Source organism: Protopterus annectens, chromosome 4.part0 (genome assembly GCF_019279795.1).
Source record: "Protopterus annectens isolate FY-2018-M chromosome 4.part0, PAN1.0, whole genome shotgun sequence".
Lineage (NCBI taxonomy): Eukaryota > Metazoa > Chordata > Ceratodontiformes > Protopteridae > Protopterus > Protopterus annectens.
In genome coordinates, this window is record NC_056733.1 from 545,718,017 (window position 1) to 545,744,059 (window position 26,043).

General features: G+C 40.6%; 1 protein-coding gene across 1 annotated transcript in view; it reads right to left on the minus strand.

Moving 5' to 3' along the window:
* SEZ6L (seizure related 6 homolog like) overlaps window positions 1–26,043 on the minus strand; it is a 3,056,071-nt gene that overhangs the window by 167,274 nt on the left and 2,862,754 nt on the right. The window contains exon 15 of the mRNA XM_044068481.1: window positions 255–369. Within this exon, the coding sequence (XP_043924416.1) occupies window positions 255–369 (115 nt within the window). The remainder of the gene's footprint in view (window positions 1–254; window positions 370–26,043) is intronic.

Consider the following 26,043-nt stretch of genomic DNA (forward strand, 5'->3'; position numbering starts at 1 on the left):
AGTAAGAAAGGAAACTTGCAAGACTGCTAAGTTAAAGTTGTGGGAATCTTCAGCGTCACTTTAGCATTTAAAATATATATTTGTAATGGCAACTGACAAAGCATAGCAAATAATACTACTACTAATAATAACAATAACCAGGTATCTGACTACTGAAAAAGCAAAATAGAATGAGTGCAATATTCAGGTTAATTTTTGTCTGATCATTTCTATAACAAAGTTATAATATCTACATGCTGTAAAAATGAGCTTACCTTGTGATATAGATATATGCTCCTCCAAGCAACAGAGAAATAATAATAATGGGGATAAAAATAGCTAGTGCCATGTTTCCACCTTCAAGTGACGTTTCTGCTGCTGCTTCTGCAACTAAAACAAGCACAATAATCATGAATCAGTTAGCACCCATATGCAGTTTAATGTTGAAAATTAGGCTTTCATGATGTTTATTTCTTATTCTGCAGTCATGTTTGGGACAAAATGCAAACAGGTTAAGTAACTTCTCTCTCAATGTAATATCATAATAAATTATGTATTGCATTGCATTGTAACAATCCAGCATAAAATGCTCCTGTAATGTTTTGCCATGCATGTTTTGTGTGCGTGCGTGTGTGTGTGTGTGTGTGTGTGTGTGTGCGTGTGTGTGTGTGTGTGTGTGTGAAAACGCTTGAACACAGATACCTTGCATGATAAAAGGTGACAATGAGCTACGATGATAACATATTTTTGTTACGTACTTGGGATAGTGATAGCTATGATTTATCATTATCCTGCCCATGTTATTAGAAATATATTACAATCCTACTTATATTATCAGCCCTGCTGTTCTAAGATGACATTTAAATGTTTCTAGTTCCAGCAGCAGTATTTTTCATATTCAAAGATAAATTACTTCAAAAACTAAAATAGTCATAAACATAGAATAAGCATTGTGCTATTTAGCATAAAACATGTACACAATCATTGATTTTTAAATCACAATTGTCTTTTAGATGTTTATAAATTAAGAGAAGCAGAATGAGTGATAATTTGGTAAACTGATTATTGTATTTCTAGCTTTTCTATAAATTATAGAAAATCAATAAATAAAATCATATATTTTGCATATCTTGATTTTCAGCATTCAAGTGCTTTTGTTAAACAAATGTAGAACATTATTATACTGGTTGGTTTATATTTATCTCTCCCTCTTATACAGTATAATGACTTGTATGTTGTAATATAGTGACTGTTAAGCCAGAGCTGCACACTAGATGGAGCAGCACAGAAGAAATGAATGCCAGAGCAGAGACTAGGAAAGCCACTAAACCTAGAAGTATGATAGAAGGTGGATGCAGACTCTTCAAGCAGGTACCAGATAATGAGGCTAATGAGGGACAGCCATACCTCTCAACTGTACAGATTATCTCAGAATGTCCAGGTTTTTGCCTCATATTTTTGGTCCATTTTTTCATAAAATTAGTGACAAATCATTAAAGACTGAAGTTAGAAAATAATGACACACATTTGACTTTCATAGGCTCAAAGGATCATAGGAGGTTACTTGGCTAATGGCCCCAGGGCCCTTAAAAGCTTAGCCAAATTAAACCTGTGTTCCCAAGAGTGTCTGGTTCAAGCAGATAGTAAAGTCAGCACCTATTGCCCCTGTCCAAGAGGGACACAGGTGGAATCCTGGGGTAAATTTCTGGTTACCCACCCAGTCATCCAAACTACTCTTAAATAGGGCACACGAGGGCCTTTGTTTAACATAAATAGGATGATTGTTACAACGTGGGACAACCTCTGTGAAGCAAATCTGTCTGTCCAGCAAGTTCTGTTGATGTCACATACCAGGTTGAGGTCTTTTGAGTGAGTGACCCATGTGCCATTTGACTTGTGAATATGCAGCATTTCCATTAAAGCTGGGTCAGAATCAATCTGTAGGACACATAGTAAAGTGACAATGATTTCAGTCTGTCCACATAAAACAGATCTTGAAGACCCTGAATTTCCTTTGTATGGAACCTTTGTGGTCTCTCCTGTTGTTACAGGTGTTTGGAAAGGAGCATACCAAAAGGCGTGTTGTACTCTATTATTGGCCTGATAAGGGAAGAGTACAGGGGGATTATAACTTCTTTTTTTCTGGAGGCAATGCCTTTACTTATGAGATGAGCAATATAAAATGTCCTTCTTACCACTGTGGAGACATGATGACCAAAGTTAAAATTGTTGTCAACCTGTGTGCCTATATCTCTCACCACTGTCTGTGTGCTTAGGATATTGCCATTGATGTGGTAGTTTGCAGGAACTTCACCTTTGCTAAAGAGGATGATAATACATTCTTTTTGCATTAAGTTTATGACCATGACATTGGAACTAGTCATTAGTCTGCATAAGACCTTCTTGCAGGATGTTGACATCACTAGGGGTTTCAATGATTGCTCTAAGTTTGCAGTCATCAGTAAACTTTGTCAGCCACAGCCCTTTAGTTTTAGCCCTACTTTGGTGAAAAATATTCCAAATAGTAGGGGTCCTAGAACTGATCCCTGCGGAACACCACTGGTTACGGGTCTGCTGGTGGAGGTGGAGTCCTCTGTTTTGACTATCAGTGAGCCAGTTTGCAACTCACCTGACAATATATGGGTTGATACCCAGCTGGGTGAGTTTATCAAAGATGTCTGAGTGGGGAATTGTGTCAAAGGTCTTGGCTAAGTCTAGATAGGCCGTATGCACAGATTTGCCCTTGTCTAGGGCTTTGGTGACTGTCTCGAAGAAGTCCACCAAGTTTAACATGCATGATCTCCCTTGACAAAGCCAAACTGGGTGTCAAGCAATTGGAAAATTCATACATCTTTGTTAATAAGGTCCATGATGATTTGTTCCATGGCCTTGCAGAGAAGGTTGGTCATGCTAATGAGTCTATAGTTCTCAGGGTCCGTGGGTGCTCACCCTTTGTGCAAAGGGATGACAGTAGCAGTTTTACATTCCACTGGGATGCAGCCAGTGCTTAGGCTGTGATTGAAAAACGTGCCCAATGGTGATGCTAGTTCCTGTTTTAACCCATGTAGAGCACAGCCCGGGATGTTGTCTGGTCTCATAGAGGCTGTGCTTTTGGCCTTGGAAAGGGCATTTAAGACCTGCTCCTCAGAGATACTAGGTGGAGGACAGGTGTTAGGGATACTTTGGGGTATATGTACTAGGGATAGGGGAGTGAAGTTTTCACTGAACCTGCCAGCCAGCAAGTTTGCTATATACATAGGTTCTATATATGCAGTGCCATTAACCATGAGTTCAATGCAAATCTGGGCCTTACCTTTGAGGTTATGGATGTAACTAAAGAATGTCTTGTTATCCTTAGTTTGGGAAGCTAATCTGGATTCATAGTTACCACTGGAGGACTTCACTAGGAGTCTTATTTGCTTGTTTAAGTTGAGGAGGGAGTGTTTCCTGTTTTGAGACAATTCCTTCCTACTCTTAGACAGTATTTTTTACTCCTATTGTATAGCCTATGAATGGCAGTTGTCCACCAGGAAGGTTTGTTTTTCCTTGAAGATCTTAGGATCAAAATATGTGTCATGAAACATGTCATAGAAGTATAACATCACAGTATAAAATACTGTGACGTAAATCTGGAATCAAGCCCTTGATAATATGGTGAAAACTGAATCCTCAGATAACTTATTTATTCCAACAACCCACAGTGGATGTTACAAAATAGATTATTTGCAGAGCAGCATCTTTAGCTTAGTTTTTCTAACCCACGGTCAGGATCAAACCCTGTATATTGTGCCTATGAAGTGAAGACCTTAACCATTGAACCAAACTACCCCTTCTAGACTTCATACCCTTCAGAAGTTTTCTGCTAATGCAAAGCCTGTTACTCTGTCAACTTTCTAAGTTTGTAAAAGCATTATTTAAAAATTGTCTCATTTTTTGCCCTTTGTCCCACTTTTATTTATGGCTTTGTCCAGATTTCTTGCTCTAACAGGTTGAGAGGTATGGGAACAGCTGGTCTACTCTGTTTGTTACTGCTTACTAATGGAGTTAGAATCAGTTACCTCTAATCCTTGGAGGAATTCTGGGAGAAATCTCGGGGGCTTTATGTAGAAGGAGAGAGCAGTTTAAGAGTACTGTAGAGACCTGTTTTGTTGAGGAGGGAACTGCAACCTATCTGAATTGGATTTATTGTCTGAATATAGAAAAACTGAAGTATGTTATGGATAGATTACAAAATAGGATATTATAACATCCCACATTCGTGGACTGTAGAATACAGATGTGTAAAGTATACCCTACACTGATAAACAACATTAACACTACGGATGATTATCCTAACCAGCTACAGGTCACCCTCCATGTCTCAAGAAGCTTACATTGCATACTTGGATCTACTGGAGACACTTATCATCCAACCTAGCACCCTACTCATGGGAGACTTTAATTACCCCTCTATAGACTGGGAATCTCACACAGCCTCAAATCTGTAAGCAAAGAGATTCCTGGACTTCGTAAATACAAATACCCTTGACCAAATAGTGAATATACCCAGTAGAGCCTTCAACATACTGGATTTCTTGCCTACAAATATGGGAGAATGCTGCACCCTCCTCCTCCCAATGTCTCATCATCCCTAGTAAGGTCCGACCATAAAGCTGTATCCTTTGAAATCAAAATCAACTCTGTAATCCCATAAAAAACAGTAACAGTTAGGAACTATTCCAAGGCAAATTACCTGTTATTAAGTTATGGATCATCAAAATTAAATGCCCCTCCAAGCTCAGAGAACACAGCAGCCTATGTTGAATTGCTGTCAGAAACTTTGTGCAACCATGTCAATGGCTGCATAAAGGCTGTTGTACCTACCAGAAGTAAGCCCAGGACTAGCCCGATAAACAAACCACCCTGGTGGCATTCCATATTAAGCAGGATACACAACAAAGGGAAAACAAGTGTGGTAAAAATCGGGAAGAGCAATTCCCATAAAAATAGAAACTTTCTCATCAAAGTAAATAGGCAACTAAGAGGGCTAATTAGGTAAAACAAAGCCAACTTTGAGGTTAAAATAGCCTCCAAGGTGAAAGATAACTTATGTCCAAATCCACAAGGGCAGCACACAGTAATGTGTTGAACTGGTGGTCAGTGGTGCTACATTCACTGAGTCTGGTGGCATAGCAAACCTGTTAGTAGAAAACAGTTCCAACTTTATCCCCTTCTCACCCCCAACCATCGCCTCAAAAATACCCTCAAATATAACCCCTCCAACTAGAGAGCATGTACTGGCTGCACTCACTAAAGCCAAGAACATGGCCTCAGTGGGCCCCAATAACATCCCAGGATGCCTCCTGAATAGTCTAAAATATGACTTATCAGGACCTCTGAAGTCATTATTTGACTATAGACTAAGAAGCTTTATGCCATGTGAATGGATGACTGCAATGATCATCCCAGACACTACAGGCCTATTAGTCTGACTAGCCTTATTTGCAAAGCCATAGAAAGAATTATCGAGGAAATTATCAGCAAGGACATGGGAGACCTCCAGACACTGGATCCATCCCAGATTGGTTTTGTCAAAGGAAGGTCATGCTTACTGAATCTGGTGGACTTCTTTGAATACGTCACTAAGGCAATGGATGAAGGGAAAACAGTGCATCCTGCCTATGTAGATATGGCTAAAACATTTGATACAATACCCCATTTGGGCATACTCAACAAACTTATGGAAATAGGTATAAACCCCTTTATAACACATAGGATTGCTAGTTGGGTCACTCATAGGACCCAGTAGTTTAGAATCAGTGAGGCCATCTATACAAAGAAGTCAGTGAAGTCCCCTGGGGCTCTGTGTTGGGCCCACTCCTTTTTGGTATCTACTTCTCAGATGTCAAAGCCAATGACAAAGGCCTTTGGCTGACCAAGTTCACAGGTGATTGCAAACTAGGACCAGTCATTGAATCCACCCATGATAAGAACACCCTTCAGGAATGTCTGATACAGGCAAACGTTTGGTGCCAAAGTCATGGCTTAAAATCTAATACCAAGAAATGCATTATAGTACCTTTTGGGATGCCTACCACCCCGGGTAAATACATTATCAATAAAACACCCTTAAAAGTTGATTCATTAGTCAGGGATCTGGGAACTCACGTAGACAGTAACCTAGTCCTCGACCAGCATGTGTCCAAAGTAGTAAGAAAATCCTTCTGTGTTGCTCAACTTATAAGCGATGGCATGGTATATAGTTCTAGGGAGGTCATCATATCACTGTATTTAGCCTTCATCAGACCCATCATAGAGCATAATACCTCCTTTGGTATGTACCTGACCAGGAAAATGCAGCAACTGGAATATCCACAAAGGTTCCTTACCAAAAGAATACAGGGAGTAAACACAATGTCTTAAGCTGATCACCACAAAGTCCTGTCTTGGTATCATACAGACCCTTAAGAGGTGATCTTTGCCTGGCATATAGAGCATCCCTGGAACCTGTTTTGATGAACCTTTTGCACATCTGCAAAACAAACACCAGTAGAACTACTAGATTAAAAGACCTACATTTTGATTGCAACATGAATAGACCTTGCTGCAGAGACAAGAGACAGACATGTTTCCCAGAGAATTCCCATTCTCTATAACAGGCTCCCCATCCATGAGAAGCAGAGTTCTTCCTTCTCCATTTTTAAGTACAACTTGGACCAATGGATGGGTAATCAGAAATTCATCCCTGGTTTTGCTCCTAAGTCTCTGATGGATTGAGGCAGTCAGTAAATCACCACCTATATAAATCAAATTTTGGGTCACATTTGGGTTGCACAGCTAGGTTTATATGGGCCCAAGTGGTTGTTAGCCTAGTACACACCAATGAACCTATCAGTTACTATGATATAGTGGCAAACTACTTTACAACTGAGTCATGATAAAAAGCAGAATATTATCCCAGGGATAAAATTCCATAGGGGGTATTCTAAGATGATTCTTTTGTTACTACTGTTATTCTGCCCTGCTGTTAACCAATTAAGCTGTTTACTTAATATACTAAATTATGGGTACAGATTAACTTCCAGAAAAAAAATGTTTAATGACATCTCATCTACTTTTGGTGAATGATTTAAAACTGTATAGTTCATCTGACTAGCACCTGAGAACATAACCACAAATGATTAAAGGTTTCTTAGATTATATAAAAATGGTATTTGGCCTTAATAAATGTGAAGAAGCAACATTTATAGCAAATACCTGAAGCATCAGGAAAATAACATGGAAGAGGAATATGATATCAACGTACTTGGATAAGAGGAAGTGTATATGTATCTAGGAATAAATAAAGGATCAGCAACAAACATGAGCAAATGATAACGTTTAGTAAAGAGGATTTTAAAAGGCTAAATCTGGTATTGAAAATTGTCTTGACAACTAAGAAGAAAATTCAAGATATAAATCAGCTTCCTCTTATTCTCCTACCCTATATTTTTGGTGTGATTGACTGGCCTCCAAAAGCAGTGGATCAGTTGGACAAGAAACCTGCTAACCCTGAGTAGCATCCTGCCATCACCCAGAATGATACCACAGTACAAGGACAAAATGATTGACTTCAACAATTGGCTAAGCTTCTGGTGTCATTCTAAGGGGATCCAGTATTTGTCTGCCTGGGACGACATGATCGACAGTCCACGATGCTTTGCCAGAGATGGCCTGCACCTGTTGCCCTTAGGTATTCCAGATACTGGCTAAGGCTCTTACCACCCCTATAGTGCCTTTTTAGGCAAGGTTCAAATGACCAATTCACCACCGTAACAGGTACAAGCAAGCAAAATCTGATGGTAATGCTACTCAATGCTAGAAGTCTAAACCTCAAATTGCACTCACTCGAGGCACTCCTTAAAATGGAGAACATTGACATCTGTGCAGTGACAGAGACCTGGTTCAAAGCTCCAGAGAGCACCCCTGCATTACCAGGCTTCAATTCATACCACACCTTTCGGCCACCTAACCCAGAAAGAAGCACTAAAGGAGGAGGCATGTCCATATTCATTAAGGATATCCACACCTCCAGGCTAGTTGCACAGCATAATGCATCCGAGATTATCCAAGTGCAACTAACTCTGGGCAAGACCGCAATCCAAACTGTAGCTTGCTACAGAGCCCCCACCATGCCCCAGGACTCACACTCCTCATTTCTTGATACACTGGAAAGTATTAGGGTGCAACCCAAAACCCTAATAATGGGCAATTTCAACTACCCCACCATTAACTGGGAAAACTACTCATGTACCAACTTTTTTGCTCAACGTTTTCTAGAATTCATAAATTCCAGTGCCTTGGATCAACTTATTCACACCCCCACCAGAGGCAGCAATATCCTAGACCTGGCCATTACCAACATGGGAAACCAGTGTTCCACACCAGAGGTCAATTCCTCGTTGGTCAGATCCGACCACAAGCTAATCAGCCTAGACATCCACATCCCACCCCCAGCCCCAATTAGGGAAACCATTGTAAAAAAACTTCTCAAAAGCCAACTTCACACTTCTTAAGACAGAAGTGGCAAACTTCATGACACCCATGCAGACGGACAATAGAGGTATGACTGCTGAATCCTACACAAATGCACTTTATAAGCACTTACACGAGTGCATGGATCATGCTATCCCTAATAGAACCAAGATGGTATCCTCCAAAAAAAGGAAGCTAATCTGGTGGTCCTCTGCCATAAACAAACTCTACAACAGAAGAAACAAACTGTTGCAAAAAAGAGTAAAATCCCATGACTGGAGAAACTCTCTGGTCAACCTCAGTAAGAAGCTGAGATCCCTCATAAAATCCTCCAAAGCTAGTTATGAAAACAAAATTGCCACTGACTCTAAAGACAACCACAAAGCATTCTATAGCTATGTCAAGAATCTAAATGGGAACACTCAGATCTGCTCTGAGTTACAGCATAATGGCACTAAATATACAGAACCAACTGATATTGCCAACATCCTAGCAGATAGGTTCAATGCTAACTTTACCCCCCTCTCACCCCCTAGAGGGCCCATCTCTATACTGGAAGAATGCAAAGTTCCTATAATCACGGCTGCACAGGTAAAAAACACACTCTCCAAAGCCAAGAACACAGCATCCATGGGACCTGACAATATCCCAGGCTGCATTCTACACGAACTACAGAATGAACTGGCACCCTACCTAAGTACCATGTTCAATCACAGCCTCACCTCAGGCTTTGTACCCACTGAATGGTGCACCATGACAGTTATCCCACTCCACAAAGGGGGAGCCACGACAGACCCCGGGAACTACCGCCCCATTAGCCTGATGAGCCTGGTCTGCAAGGCCATGGAACGTATCATCGTGGAACTCATAAACAAAGACATTGGTAATCTCCAAACTCTGGACCCTACTCAGTTTGGATTTGTAAAAGGCAGATCATGTCTCCTAAACCTGATTAACTTCTTTGAAGCAGTCACCAAAGCCATAGATGAGGGTAAAATGGTTCACACAGCTTATCTAGATCTCGCCAAGGCTTTCGACACCATCCCTCACTCTGGAATTATAGATAAGCTCACTAAACTAGGTATAAATCCCTATGTCACAAGATGGGTTACCAGCTGGCTCATGGAGAGAACCCACACTGTGAAAGTAGTGGATTCCAAATCCGACATCAGACCAGTGACAAGTGGAGTACCACAGGGTTCAGTCCTGGGTCCTCTCCTGTTTGGTATCTACTTCTCTGAAGTGCAGGCCAACACAGAAGGTCTTTGGCTAACAAAGTTTGCAGATGACTGCAAACTAGGAGCCATAATCAAAACTCCTAATGATGTGGACAAACTACAAAAGGGCCTCACTGAGACAGATACCTGGTGTCAAAGCCAAGGCCTGAAGCTCAATGCCAAAAAGTGTATTGTCATCCCCTTTGGTAAAAACTCTGTACCCATGAACTACCACATAGCTGGTAGTCTACATAATGCTGAAAATGTGATGAGACCTTGGGACACAGGTAGACAGTCGTCCCTCCTTTGATAATCACATCGCCACAGTGGTCAGGAAATCCTTCTACGTGGCTCATCTCATCACAAAAGGATTCTCATCCAGAAAAAAAGAGGTCATTGTTTCCCTCTACTCATCACTCATTAGACCCATTATAGAGTACAATGCCCCTTTTGGTATGTACCTCACAAGACATCTACAACAACTGGAAAGACCACAGAAATACCTCACAAAGAGGATTACTGGCCTCAAACAGATGCCCTATGCAGACCGTCTCAAAAAACTACAGCTTTACTCCATTGCATATCGCCTACTCAAGGGCGATCTCTGCCTAACATACAAAGCTATGTCAAACCCAGAGCTGTTGGACATGCTCCACTTAAAGAAATCCCAATACCTCTGAGCTACACACTCTAGGGACCTTAACCTTGTCACCACAATAAACAGAACATGCTGGAGGGATAGATTCCTGTCCCAGAGACTTCCCATACTCTGGAACAGACTACCTATCTATGTCAAACAGAGCTCCTCATTAGCACTCTTCAAGAAAAATCTTGATGATTGGATGGGAAATGGGAAATTCACCCCGGGGATCACTTCTGTGGCTCTGCTCGACAGGGGCACAGGAAAATAATTTTCTTGGGTGGCGAAAGCCAGGGTACATTTTTGGCTAGGCTTGTATGCTAGGCTGATAGCCTAATATCTACCTATGAACCTATGAACCTATAATGCTTATCAAATGATATATAAAAAGATTGCATGTTAATACCCTTTCTCTCTCTCTCTCTCTCTATATATATATATATATATATCCATCACTTGGTCTGAAGGAGGTGTGAACCATCTAGAAAATGACTATATGTATAGGTCTACAATTATGAGATTGTATACATATCTATTGACATTATCATATTCAAACATAGTGAAAGTTCTAAACTATGAAGAAAATCTCTAATAGGTGACATCTTTGCTCAAATTAGCAGAAACATTTCAGAAAGGAGTGGGAATGGAAATCAAACTTGAAGTAGTCAAAAATAAGGCAGGAACAGAAAGTGACAAAAACAAAAGAAACAATATAAAGAACATGATCAGAAGAAAAGAAATGAAAACCTGTGAGGCCATAATTTTTGTGATAAGTATGGAGCTCAAGACAGTGTACTGCATACACATTGGTTTATAAAGTCTGCAGAATAAGTGGGGAATATGGATAAATGTAAGTTTTGTAGTTTAGAATTAGAGACAATGGCATATCTTGGGGTAATATACCCATTGCTGTAGGTCCGTATCCTGAAATGCACAATAATGTGGCAAGACATTGTGGATTATGCAAACACTACATCATTCAAGTAGATAGGAAGCACTAGAAACGTGAACCACAAAGAATTACTGAAAATGAAGAAGTTCTGATTGCATCAACTTTTTTATTTAGGTGTTTTCATGCAAAATGCTAATAACACGAATCACATAAGACTCCATATAGCATTTACTAACAAACAAGCAAATAAATAAGAAATTATTGTTCCTAATGGCAATTAATAAGTAAACATCATCCCACTCTAACAAATGTTATATCAAAGACAGATATATTTTTGTGGCCCCCTGAAGCTCCGAATAACAGGCAGTCCTAAAGCCAGTGAGTTAGCATGTTCTACATGTAAGGGGCAGGGGCTTGTTAAAAGAGTGAATGCTTCAAGATGTACCCATTGGACAGCTAACAACTGCTTTGATGTTGAGTGCAAAACCATAGTAGGGCAGTAAGGCATTAGAAGCTCGTTCATGAGACGACAAATAAACTAATACTAAAATCTTATGGAGGATCCTGAAATGTACAGAAAGCCAATGCAGGCTGTACAGAACAGGGGTGATATGTTGGTAATATGATGTACCAGTAAGTAGCCTTGCAGCAGAGTTCTGTAACATTTGTAAATGGTCCAACTCAGTGTCAGAGAGTGCCAAGTATTGAGTACTGCAGCAGTCCAGTCTTCAGGAGACCAAAACATGAACAGTAACTGAGAGATCAGCTTGAGATACAGGTGCTTAATCCCAGATATGTTACTCAGTTGGAACATTATGGCTGACACCTGGTACTGAAGTGTTAGTCTGGAGTCTAAGATGATACCAAGGTTATGCACCTTATCAACAAACCCAGGCTTATTGCACAGTTCATAATACAATTGGGCAAAGGAGGGGCTGAAGAATTTCTTAAGGCTGCATGAATTTGACAAGGCCTCAGTTTTGGAAGGGTTGAGTTTCAGTCAATTTAAAATTAACTATAAATATGCATTTTTCAAGTCATCAGCAAGGGAATACATATTTGCCATATTATCTTGAGGAAAGGAAAGGTAGATCTGTGTGTCATCAGTATAATTATGGTATGTTAACTCCCTTTCCTTTAGCAAGTCTCCTAGAGGAAGCATGCAAACTGTAAAGGCCTTACGACAGAACTCTGTGATACTCTACACTCTGGGGGATATTCAGAAGAGAAATTAATCCCTGAGCAGACCTTGTGTGTACAGCCAGAGAGTTGAGAAGTAAGCCACTCTTAACACTGCAGCGGAAATACCACAGTACCTTGGTAAATGTTCTACCAAAAAAGCCATGGCCCATGGTATCACAGTGCTGAGAAATCCAGAAGATACTGCACTGAGTAGTGCCACTTGTCTCTTGCTAAAAAAAATATCATTAGCAACTCTTACAAGAGCACAGGATCATCTAATGCCAATAGTTAAGAAAGTAAAATCAAGAAAACTAGATATAGTCAAAGAGAAAAAAGACAAAAATAACAATCACTGAAATAGGTATGCCCAGCAATTATACTGTCCAGTGTACTGAGACAAATAAAGTCAACAAATGCAATGATATATAAACAGAAAGTAGAGCAATATGGAATAAAGGCACCCAGAATGTTCCAATAGTAGTAAGGACAACAGGGCTAATAAAATTTTCAAGTAAATCTAAATATGCTACCAATGTAAGTGACTCCAAATGAACTCCAGAAGGCAATTCTGGGTACTTTGTGGATGTTGAGAAGAGAACTCTTTGCAAACATTGAAGACTGAAGTAGTATTAATTTCATAAACTTTAATTGTACTCTGACTAAAGAATGGGGTGTATTCCTGTCACGGTATTCAAAACCTTAAACATTTGGAGAAACTTAAAGAAAGATATGCCCTGGGGTTCAATAAAATCCATGTAGGGTTTAGGTGAAGCCTACATGGAGTTATGTGTGTAAGCACAATGACGTGTGGTGAGCAGCAGTGCTGATTACATATTCATGCCGCGCACCACCTTTAACTGTAAACTAGCACAGTTTCATAGATTCATAGATTAGTACTAAGCTACCTGCTCTTGCGAGCCATTTTAAGCCTAGCCAATTATCCCTTGTGAGGCTCAAACCCGGCACCTTGTGTTTGTAAGGCAAACACCTTAACCTTAGGCCACCCTCCCAACCCTCCAATGGCTGGCAACCATGTAAAGCAGCATGAATAACAAAACTGTTTACCTCAGATCACAGTAGGTTAGCAGGATTGCATGAAGGCTACATGGATTACCAAGGTTTAACATATAGTTGTGTATATGGTCCAAACACAGTACAGGACAATGTATACAGTGCAGAGTATTGTGAAATCCCATTCCAGGTATTCTGTGCAGAAGTTGTGTAAATGATCTGTAAGGGTACATGGACTGCCATGTAAAATAAACACTCAGGGGAAGTGTCTGTATTGAATATGGACACAAAGATGAATTTTAGGAATGACACAGGGAAAGAGGACAGGTGAAACAAACTAATGTACAGCAAACGATGGCATGTCAGTGGAGGACAGATGTAGCAGGAACACCAATCACATATCAATATGGTATAGTACAGACTGCACAGGTGAAATGTGTATTATATGACTATCACACAAGGTGACATAAGGATGGGGAAGATGTCTTTGTGAGATAAGCATCCTTACATGAACAATGCAGAGGACATCTATCAGGGATGTTATATAAAACTGGGGTAGGGTGCATATTGTGAAGTTGTGCAAACTGATTTGCCTGAATATGAGTGTAGTCTCAGCAGAGGTCTCCAACAAGTGGGACACAGGTAAAGGTTCATGGACAACAGTAAAAGAAGCACACACAATCATGGACAATATCACAATAATACCACCAGGAATCCCATGTCTCTGACATAGCATATGTGATTTTGAGGGATCAGAGATAGTTCTGCACAAACACACTTGTACAACTATTATGACATGCCAGCAATTTAGGAGGGTAATCATGCACACTGTCTTGACACTGTCACATCTGCAGGAGGTGTTAGGAGGGACACTGCTATACCTGTATATGACATAATCGATACAGGCTAGCTGACTGGTGTGCATGGCATATATATTATATATTTATCTATCTATGGCACAATCCACATTGTCATGAATGTTACCCATGCCATCAGTGTTGTCAGACAGCTATGTATGTACTGTGTGCATCACTGGAACAGGTATCACACATGCATCTAGTGTAACAACTTGATGGGGGTTCCGCACCATCAGATAATGTTTGTGCAACAAAATAATACCTGGATATGGACAATAAAAGTGGTACACTTCAGTTACACATCACTGGAACATGTGTAAGGAGGTACATGAAGAAGGGTGAGTTGTTCTCAGTTACTGGTGTGATGAAGGATGTGAACTATGGAGGTGTTAATCGTGGATGTCCTTCACATACTCAGTATTTGTGTTGCATACAAGGGAGTAGTCAGCACTGTAGCTACACGGTGATGGATGTTACATATACCATCTACCCCAGGACACAGGACACATACCTATTGGTCTGATTATAGTGTGTGATATCTACATTATCCTTGGGTTGTGTGTTTGTTTTCATGATGTAACAACCCCCCCCCCCATGTTTTTGTTTCATTGCAGGTGTTTTCATGGCTGTGGCAGCAATCTTTGTTTGTGTTGATATTGTCTGTATTATAATAATATCACAGTTGGAGTCAGTGTTTGTCCACAATCTGTAGTCCTTCAGACAGCTGTTTTGACACAGGATGTGTATGTCATTTGTGATGCCTGTGACTTACAAAATGGACAGGAAAGGGCTTAGCAGACAACCCTGATGTACAGACCTGATCACTGGATCTGAGATATAGGTTATGTTACACATTTCAACATATTTAGATGCCATGTATGTGATCCAATGGTCTACTCACTTGGTGATATAGATGTTTATGGCCACATCTGACAGTATTGAGTGAATACCTCAGTGTAGATTTGTGTCAAATGCCTTGGGCTTGTCAGGTTCAAAAGGATGATAGTGTTGTCATCATGCATGCCCTCAATGACCTCTTTGAGGATATCTAACAGATGTAACAGACATGATGTAGCATTAGCAACCTATACAGGTCTGTTACTTACAGCTGGGATATTACTATTGTCCATTTAGAAAACGTTCACAATGACATGTTGGTCTATCAAACAGATGAGGAGAGTCAGGATGTGTCTATACACGCATCAGGTGCTGTCCCTCCCAACTCAGATGGATGCATGTTAATGCACACCCTTTTACAGGAACATAGTCTGTGTGGAGGGAGTTTTGAAGTGTGTATTCAACCGTGTCAGGAAGGTATATGTGCTGAGTCATGCTACAGGTGATCTGTGATGTTTTCACAGCTCATTGATTCTGTGTGATAGGCCTGGATGAAGGTAAAACAGTGCATATTGCCTTTCCTGGTCTGGCCTAGGATTTGGAACCAATCTCTCATGCAGGTATCATTGAGAAACCCTCCCAGCTGAGGATTAACCCTTATGTCACTAGATGGGTAATCAATTGGCTCACTGAGAGAAAACATATTGTCAGAGTTGGCGAATCAACCTGTACCAGTAGAGCCATCAGCATTGGAGTACCCCAGGGACCTGTGCTTGGCCCTTTACTGTTTGAATCAATTTCTTAATAGTTCAGACTAAAGTACATGGCCTTTGGCTTACTGCATTTGCTGATTCTTGTATATTGTGTGCAATCATTCAGTCCACCCATGATAATAACATACTACAGGAGGAGATAACACAGACAAATGATTGGTGACAAAGCCACATGGTCTACAAATAAATGCAAAAATGTATCTTTATTTTGTCCTTCTGCAAAGTGGAATTCCGTCATAATTACAGCACTGACAACCCTCCTACTATACTGAAACCCAGTAATACATGAGCTGGGAACACACATAGTTAGCAATCAGAACATCTACCACCAAGTGTCCACAGTGGTCTTTAAAGCCTATGTTGTGCACATCATAAGTCATTCCATTGTATTCAGATCCAAGGAATATATAACAGCACTGTACATGAACCTCATTAGACAACTAATAGAGTATAATGCTCCCTTTTGCATGTATCTCACCAGACACATGCAGCAGATGGTGATACCACAGGGGGGTTCCCACCAAGAATACAAAGGGCATACAAACCATGCCATGATGCATGTGGATATAATGAAAGCCATGTCACTGTAATCTGTAGTTTATATGATGAGATGATTTCTGCCTGGCTTCCAGGCTAGTTTCTGACCCTGTCCTGGTGGGAATAGTGCATATGCACAAATCAGATATAGATGATGACATCAGCAGGGCCTGGTACAGAGAATATGGTAATAGCAGTGTCCCACATGCTGGTGTAAAAGGCTCTGACTAATGTCAAGCAACTGCACAACCACACACACACACACACACACACACACACACACACACACACTTGACTGCAGTGAGAACAGAACCCTTACCTAAGTACACAGACTACAAAACTCAGTACTTTATGCAAGTACCACGACACAAGTCTGACTTTTGCAAGTCTGCAGGATAACTTATAGTGGATGATATCAGCAGTGGATGTTGGAGAGAGGATGTTGGGAGGCCTGCATGAAATGCATGTGTAAGTGTCGAAATACTGTCAATCCATGGGATTGGAGTGGTAACCCTAGGATACAGACTTATGCTCCTCTGACTAGACAGACAGACACACACACACAGACACACACACACACACACACACACACACACACACACACACACACACACACACACACACACACACACACACACACACACACACACACACAGTTGACTGCAGTGAGAACAGAGCCCCCTACCTAAGTACACAGACTACAGAGCTCAATAATTTATACAAGCACCATGGCACAAGTCTGTGTTTTACAACACTAAAGGAAAACTTAGTGGATGAACATCAGCAGTGGATGTTGGAGAAAATGTTAGGAGGCCTGCATATGTTCGTAAGTTCATAGGACATTACTAGGCTGATGGCTCTAAGGCCTTTACAAGGCTAGTCATGTAAAACCTGGGTACCTTTATTGATCATAGTTAGATGGTCATTGTTAGCAGAGAGATTTTGTGATCAGCACCAACTGTCCCTGTAGGACATAGGTGCCACCCCTGGGGTGAATTTATGGTCACCCATCCAGTTATCAAGGTTACACTTGAATAGGGTCATTGAGGAGCTTTGCCTCACATGGAGTGGGAGCCTATTCCAGAGGAGTGGCAATTGCTGGAAGATATATCTGTCTCTCTAGCATGATCTGTTTATGTCACAGGCTAGGTTTAGATCCCTGGAGCAAGTTATTCTTGTCCCATTTGATTTGCGGATGTCCAGCATTTCCATTAGGGCAAGTTCTGAGACTGCTCTGTAGGCCAGGAACAGCTTGCCTCTCAGCAGCATATATGATACTGAGTACAGTGACAGGGCTTTCAGTCTTTCCATGTATGTCATGTTTAGATGCCATGGATTCTCTTGGTTAGAGACCTATGTGGTCTCTTCAGTTGCTGCAGGTGCCTGGTGATGTACATACAAAAGGGAGCATTGTACTCAATTATTGGTCTGATGAGGGTAGAGTACAGCAGATCTATAACCTCCCTGTTCTTGGATGTGATGCCTTTATTTATGAGGTGCACAATATATGATGCTATCAACCTGTGTTCACAAGTCTCAAACTGCTGTGTTTAAGCTTAGAAGGGTGATATCTATATCATAATTAGCAAGGGCTACTTCTCTGGCAAAGGAGACAATGAGGCATTTTTTGCATTAAGTTTCAGTCTGTGAGTTTAGCACCAATCATTTGTCTGTGTCAGCCTTTTCTGTAATATGTTTACATCATTGGGGAGACTATATGACTGCGCCCAGTTTACAGTCATCCGCAAACTTGGTAAGAAACAGGCCATCTAGTTTCACCCAGACTTCAGAGAAATAGTTTCCAAACAGTAGAGGGCCCAGCACCGATCCATGTGGTACTCCAATGGTAACTGATATACTAGTGGAGATGGACTTCCCAACTTTGACAGTGTGCCTTCTGTCAGTGAGTCTGTTGGCTACCCATCTAGTAATGTATGGGTTAATTCCCAGGTGGGAGAGTTTTTCTATGAAACCTGAATGGGGGATTGTGTCAAAGGCCTTAGTTAAATCAAGATAGGCAGTATGTACTGTTTTTCCCTCATCCAGGGCTTTGGTGACATTATCAAAGAAGTCCAATAGGTTTAATAAGCAAGATCTACCCTTGACAAAACCAAAGTGGGTCAGGTCAAGAGTTTGACGGTTGCGTATGTCCTTATGGATAAGTTCCATGATGATTCTGTCCATAGCCTTGCAGATAAGGCTGGTTAGGCTTATGGGTCGATAGTTCCCAGGGTAAGTTGATGGATGTGTAGGCATGTTCACCTATGAAGATAATTATAATTCTGCATGTTACCAAATTGATGTGCATTGCATATCATACAGCATTTGTTATTAATTTATATATTATAGTTGATGTATTTGTGAATGGGTGGCCATGGTGGTGCAGCAGTTAATGTTTCCGCCTCACAGCAAGAGGTTCTCTGGTTTGATTCTTGGCTGGGGTGCCTTCTGTGTGGAGTCTGCATGTCCTCCCTGTGGTCATGTGGGTTTCCTCCGGGTGCTCCGGTTTCCTCCCACATCCCAAAGACATGCAGTAGGTGGATTGGACACAATAAATTGGCCCTAGGTGTGAGTGTGTGCATGTGTATGCCTTCTGTGGAAGGTTGGGTGCCGGGCTGGCAATTCAACACCGTAAAACTCCACTGCCAATCATGAGTGGACAGATGATCCGCTGTGGCGACCCCTAACCAGGAAAAGCCGAAAATATGTGACATATAGGGCCTTCAATATGTTGTTTCCACATGTAGTTTCATGGCATGAAGAGTAAATAGACAGTAAACACTAATACATGCTACTAGTGACTTTGCATAGCACAGCAGTGAACAGCAGGTTTTCATGACAGCTGGCAAAGTGTATGTGCATGTGGGATATACCTTTCCATTACTTTCCCTGTTTGTGCTTAGTTAAGCAGTGCGCAAATGTGAGCCTCATTGCTAAAATTCAGAGAGTTAGTATTGAGTGTATGAAAAACACCTGCTGCTTAACTGACTCTGTGCCATCAGGTGTAAAGGCACTGATACATTTCTGTTTGAGCCCCAATGATACTGGATTTGAATCCAGGTGTATTTAATACTTTTAAATAGACAGTGATAATGCAATGACATTATTCTTTATAGTGCATTCAGCATGTGTTACTCTGTGTTGACATAGCACAGTGGGGTTAAGTGGCATTGTGCAAAGCTAACTGCAGCATTGTAGAGCCACTCACAGTTGCTTGGCTTTGGTGTGTGATGCCAAACTCTGTGCAGAGGCCAAAAAGTGAAGGGATCTATTGTTTTTTCTGGTACTTATGTGTGTTATGTATGATTCTATTTTTTGACCAGATTATAGGTGTTAAAATGGAGTAGATAGGAAAGTGGTGAAATGGGGAGCAAGCAGGGGGAAGAACAAAGGGACAGCAATACAGGAATGTGCAGGAGGGAGGTAGGAAAGAACCATACGTATCCATTTCTTCAACAATGTAAACTGAAAATTATATGCAGAATATTAGCTGAATTTGGACCCTCACCTCCAGAATGAAGGCAGACAACAGTGTATTCAAGTTTTATAGCCAATTGGACCAAATCAAGTGTGACAAGAAGATGCATATGTAAAATGGAGAGGTATGTATGTGATGATATTTTTTGTGGGACAGGGACCCGTTTTTTTAATTCAGTAAGAGATGAATTCTGGGTAAGAGGTGTTGGTATTCCTGAGTCAGGTAAGTTGAGTAGGTGAGGAAGCAATTAAAAACAAACAAGACAAGACACAGGGATGGTGAGGGACACAAACAGTTGGGAGACACCATGATTGCAGTGAGGGAGGAGACAACCCAGGGTTATGCCAATCAAAGTTGGAGACAATGAGAATCTAGTCCTCACCCACTGGACTGTCATCACTGTCCTCTTACTCCACTGGCGACTTGAGTGCTTCACATCTACAGCTCCTATTATGTACCATAAGGGTGAGCAGCCTCTCCATCTGGCATAGGGGTACACCAATAGTGAGTCGCACAACCCTACACACCAACCCTAGAATCTCCTGATGGGCGATGAAAATCCTACCTACAACACTGCTTCCAGATGGTACCACATCACCAGCTGCCAGGGCAGTACTACAGGAGGGTGCAGATAGTGCAGTAGTAGCAGAGGTAGTGCTGCAAGGTTGGGTCCCAGATGTGCTGGGCGTCTGTGCTGGAGCATATGGAGCAGGGGGAGGCTGATCCACTTAGGCGGCCTACCTCACTTTGCTGTGAAGCATTTAGTGCTTTGTTACAGTTGGATGACATAGAGACATTTTGATGACATAATAGAAAAAAAGAGATAAGGGTTGGGGTGAGAGAAAAAGAGATAAAATTAGTACCATCATATGTTACATACGATGCATTAACACAATTATACAACTATTTTATCTGAAGCATTGCATTTAAATATACATCCTATTAACTACACAATATAACTACAGATTGCTGAAAATAATCCTTGAAATGTGCATATATTGCACATATGCTTGGTCAAATTATATAGATTACAGTTAATATCAGGGCATTTATGCTGCTTGTATAGAGTTTAATTTTATGTAATATTATTAAAGAAATGCAGTATTGTATAATTGTTACTTGTGGTATTTGAACCCACAACCTCTGACTACAGTCATATACTTGACTCCTAAAGTTGGTTTGCACTAGAGAGTTATGCATGCATATTTGCTTTTATAGTTAGGATATACATGCTTAGTTTATTACAACTGTATAAAAAATACCCAAATCTATCTTTAACTTTTAAAGCTACAATAATACTTCTCTTGTGCTGCATATATACCACTTGCTTCCCTGAGTCTCTCCATTCAATCAGCATGAGCCCAATAATTAAACTTCAGCATTAGCTGTGGAAAGAACAGAAAAGAACAGAAGAGCATTATGCATAGCGGTCTTGCCTATATTTAGCTTTCTATGTATTACAAATATTCTCTTATTCTCATACTTACACAGCTGTGGGATGTCAGCAGTTTGAAATTCAGTCAATCACTGGTTGAGGGTATCTCATTTGCAAAATGATATCTCCACTGTTCTCCAGTACGTGGGATGCCAGTGGCACTGGATATAGCCTGACTCAAACTAGTCCAAGCCTCAGACTAGTACTGGGAGCCAGAATAGTCCCCCTGCAGAAGCCTTTGGCTGTAGTGCTTTACCAGTAGTTCACTAAATATCCTGGACTCCTGAATACCCCACCTCAGTAGCAATCTGACATCCAGACATGTCTAACACCCAAACTAGAGCAATGGCAACTAATGATTTCCTGTCAATTCCTGTTATCGCATTTACTGGAAGTGCACAAACTCAAGAAATGATGCCAACCATGTTTATGTGATGTTAAGCAGAGAGCAGTATTGCAAATGCAGTTTGGAAATTTTTTTTTTTTAATTGGAAGGTTAATCTGACACCTGACTTTAGTTTGAGGGTTGTTTGCTGTTGTAGCTTGGAAATATATATTGAAAATTGAAAGGTAACTGTTAGGTGAGTTAAATTTACAGACATGCAATGGGGGCATAAATGTCATGACCTGACACATTTTGCTTTATACACTGGTAAAATTACTTTTTAAAGTGTGGGATTCAAACCTAGACAAAAGGGACAAAACATTTTCTTCCACAGAGATGATTTTCCATCTTTGACACAGAAGAAGTGCTGCTCACACATAGTCAGGAATCATTCATAAAGGCAGGTGACAGTTTGAGGTCTTACACATGTATGTGTGTGACCTGGCAAGGTTCTTGTAGATAGATCCAGTAGTTTATGTGTCTTATTTAATTTTGAATGAAATCCAAGTCCAGATAGCAGAATTATACTTACAGCATATAGTAGACATTATACCCTCAGCCATACATCTGAAAACACAATAAGGGTGCCTTATCCCTCATACATATAATTCATATCAGCTCCCCTATCTAAAGTGTTATAAGTAAGAGTAAATATAATGGGAAATGGAAGAACAGTAAAAATTTGTGGAATATCCTGTATTAGAACCCAGGACCATATGTATGGCAGCCCTACACTTACACCTGTTATCACAATTGCACTCTCACAACAGTAAAAATAGGTTGCACACCCAGTACTAGAACCCAGTAACATCTGTTTTCCATCCCAACACTTACACCTGTTGCCACAGGACTAGTTACATGAAAGTTCCTTTCATTTCCTACTCATTCTTAAGTTTTCTATGTTAACCACTGTGCAACACCACTTAGCATGTTTGTGTGGTGCTCATCAGCATTAATTGAATGTATCTGTTTTTAATTGTTGACTGTCTGCATCCTGTCCACAGGTGTTTGATGGTTGCAGGTGTTGGAAACCTTGCTAACTGCCTCACGATGTTGCTTAGCGGCATTGCATGCTGGAAAGCAAAAATTGTAAGAATGTATCCTTTTTGATGTTTACACTTTTACAGATGCCTTCTTTGCAGGTGTCCTGTTTGCTTCCTGTGTGGGCCACTAGTCCTGCGTTGTGCAAACAAGAGAAGCACAGCCAAACTTGACATCCATTTTCATTTCCCATGTTTGTGCTAAGCCATGTACTGCGTAAACACTGACAATAGGAAAATTAAGAAAAATAAAGTAAAAGGGAAAAGTAGTTGAAATGAAGAAAAGCAATCTATGAAATAAACACTATAACATGTTTGTTAGTACAATTGAAATATTTTTTGATAGGTCTGGATTTGAACTCTCATTCCAATGAACCTTCCAAACACAGTAAGGGTGCCTTACCCTCTTTGCCACACAAACAGCTTTGCAGCAGGGAACTGAAATCAATCTGCATACAAACAACTGCAATATCATCCACTGTAATAAAACATTTGAGAGTTATTTGTACGTATATTAATTTTGGTTGTGGTGCACTGAGTGATCACACAACCGTTTATGACTATTGCTTGCAAAAATGCAGCTCTGTCCTACCTGTCTGTGTTTTTTGCTCATTCTTGTCTTATCTGACCAGTAATCTGAGACATGCAGTCTGTAAAGCATTCTGTTTCATTGCCCTTCAAATGTGTGAGGATATTAAATGGCAATAATATACAGTTGTCAACAAATGTAGGGGAGGTTGGATGTTAACGAACAGAACCTTTGAACTGTGTGCTGCTTATTTACATTTTCAAACCTGATAAAATTACTTCTACACTTTGTAAGTGTAACCTGACACACCCACTAGAGGTAGGGCAGTCTGCATTGCTGTTGTGTTTTCCTTCTCCTTGCCAGTAATCATTCACAGTTGTAATCCATTAGCATTGGACACAGAGGGAGTGCATGCACTATGTTTACATCTGATGCACATAGCCAAGTATTTGGGATTCAGTAATTATAATGAGTTCACATTTGCATTTTCACCTTGTTCATAGCCCTGAATCTACACCACAAAAAGGCAACTGTGTAGCTAGGGAACCTGAAGGTGAGGAGACATGTTTATGTGGAGAAAGCAGAACAGGCTATTACTTTGGGATATATCTGCACAGAAGACTACTGACCTTGAGAAGGTATGCTTAAATTTTTTCAGCTACATACTGCATATGCTGAAACGTCATTAAGAAAAATCTGTTTAATATTATATAATATATTAATTAGAAAATGCTAATTTTATCTTTATGCATTACTTAGAAGTGCACTGATGGCACAGGCATGTTTGTCAAGGCATTTTACAGGTATACATGATTGGCAATAGCTTCATATTGAATGTTCTGTGTTAAATCTGTAGACATGCTTCAGGGACAGCTCATTTGATAACACTTTTAGCATTTCGGTGATGGTTTGTTAGCAAAATGTGTCATTTGTCTGTTCTTTTGGGGGTAAGGGATCAAAGCTCCATTTCTGTTTTGGTACAAACAAGGATATGTTGCTATTATTACTCTCCTTGTTTTGCATCCAGCCTTGCTTTGTGTATGAATGTAATATGTTACAACCACACAATTCATGTTGTTCATATTTCAAATATATTTACTGTTTTATGTTTCTTCAGTGGGTAATATTCAAATGCTACCTTTTATGTTTTACCTGGAAACAGGATTTTTTTAGTTATGTGATACATATGTGTATTATCCTTCTCTTGTGTTTCAGGTCACCTAGGACTATCACATCCAAGTGTCCCAATCTCTAAAGCCCCCCCTTCAGTGACCCTAAGAATCAGGTAATTGTGGAAGCTTTTAGGCATCATGGTGCCTTTCTGCTTGAGAGGGGATGTGGAGATATGTCAGAAAGAATGCAAATTTGGCAGCAGATAGTTGCTGATGTGAATGTAGTAGGCAGCCAATGATATCTTTTATGTTTTACCTGGAAACAGGATTTTTTTAGTTATGTGATACTTATGTGTATTATCCTTCTGTTGTGTTTCAGGTCACCTAGGAATATGACACCCAGGCGTCCCAGTCCCCAAAGCCCCCCCCCCTTCAGTGACCCTGAGAATTAGGTAGTTGTGGAAGCTTTTAGGCAACATTGTACCTTTCTGCTTGAAAAGGGATGTGGAGATATGTCAGACAGAATGCAAATTTTGCAGCAGATAGTTGCTGATGTGAATGTAGTAGGCAACCACACCAGGATATATGATCAGGTGTGCCATAGGGTGACTGACATGATCTCATCTGCATGGAGGAGAGCAGCTGCAGTGGCACATGATTGGATGGGTACCAGGGGAGCCTGCTACAGATCCACTAACAGCAAATGGGGATTCCTGTCCACTGTCAGAGATCCAGACAGCTCCCAGAAAAGTGCAGAACAGCATGTCATTGACATTGGTGCTACTCTTTCAGGGACAGCAAGTATGTCTCAGGAGGAGCTTCCACGTAAGCTTATGTATCTCAATTGTTAAATATACTTGTATAGTAAAATATTTACAGCAATATGTTAGTTCTGTTTAAAAAATAAATTGTTTGAGGACATTGTAGATTGCTACAATTATCAACACATTCTGATTGGTTACACATCTGGTTAGGTTGTACTTGTCATCCAAGTTCTTGTTGAAAGTATAGTTAATGGACATATAAAGGGCAAAAAAACCCTGTGTTACTGTTAATTGTGATGATGTCCTTAACTTTTGCTTACCTTTTTCCAGGACCATCATCCATGGGAAGCATAGCATCAATGGCATATGGTAAGCCAAATATCTTCTTTGTCTGTGGTGATGAGCAGTTAAAAGAAATGTTATAACTTTTAGCCATATGTGTGATGTGGATGTCAGGACTGTTGTGTGTATTGCTGTACTGTATGTAGTAGTGGCATCACTGTTAGTTTGTTAGTATACATTTGACTACAGTAGTGTAGCTATTAATTTATTTCCTGTGTTTGTTGCTTAGTATCACAGGTGATCCTAACAGTGAAAGTGCAGGACTCTTACCACCTGATGTCAGAGAATCGGCAGACTCTGATGATGTTGGTGGCCAAACAGAGGCACAGTCAGGGGGTGCAGAGGATGAATCTGACACTGAGGTTGACATTCAGCTATCCCCTGCAATTCCATCAGACACAGCCAGTAGGCCTATGCCAACCCATTCCAGTAAGCCCTCAGATATTGGACAGGTGGAGGGTGAGACACTCGATCAGGGAAATGTGGTTACTGCAACTTCAGTGCCTGTTAACTCTGGCTGTAGCCAAAGTGTGAGTGAGG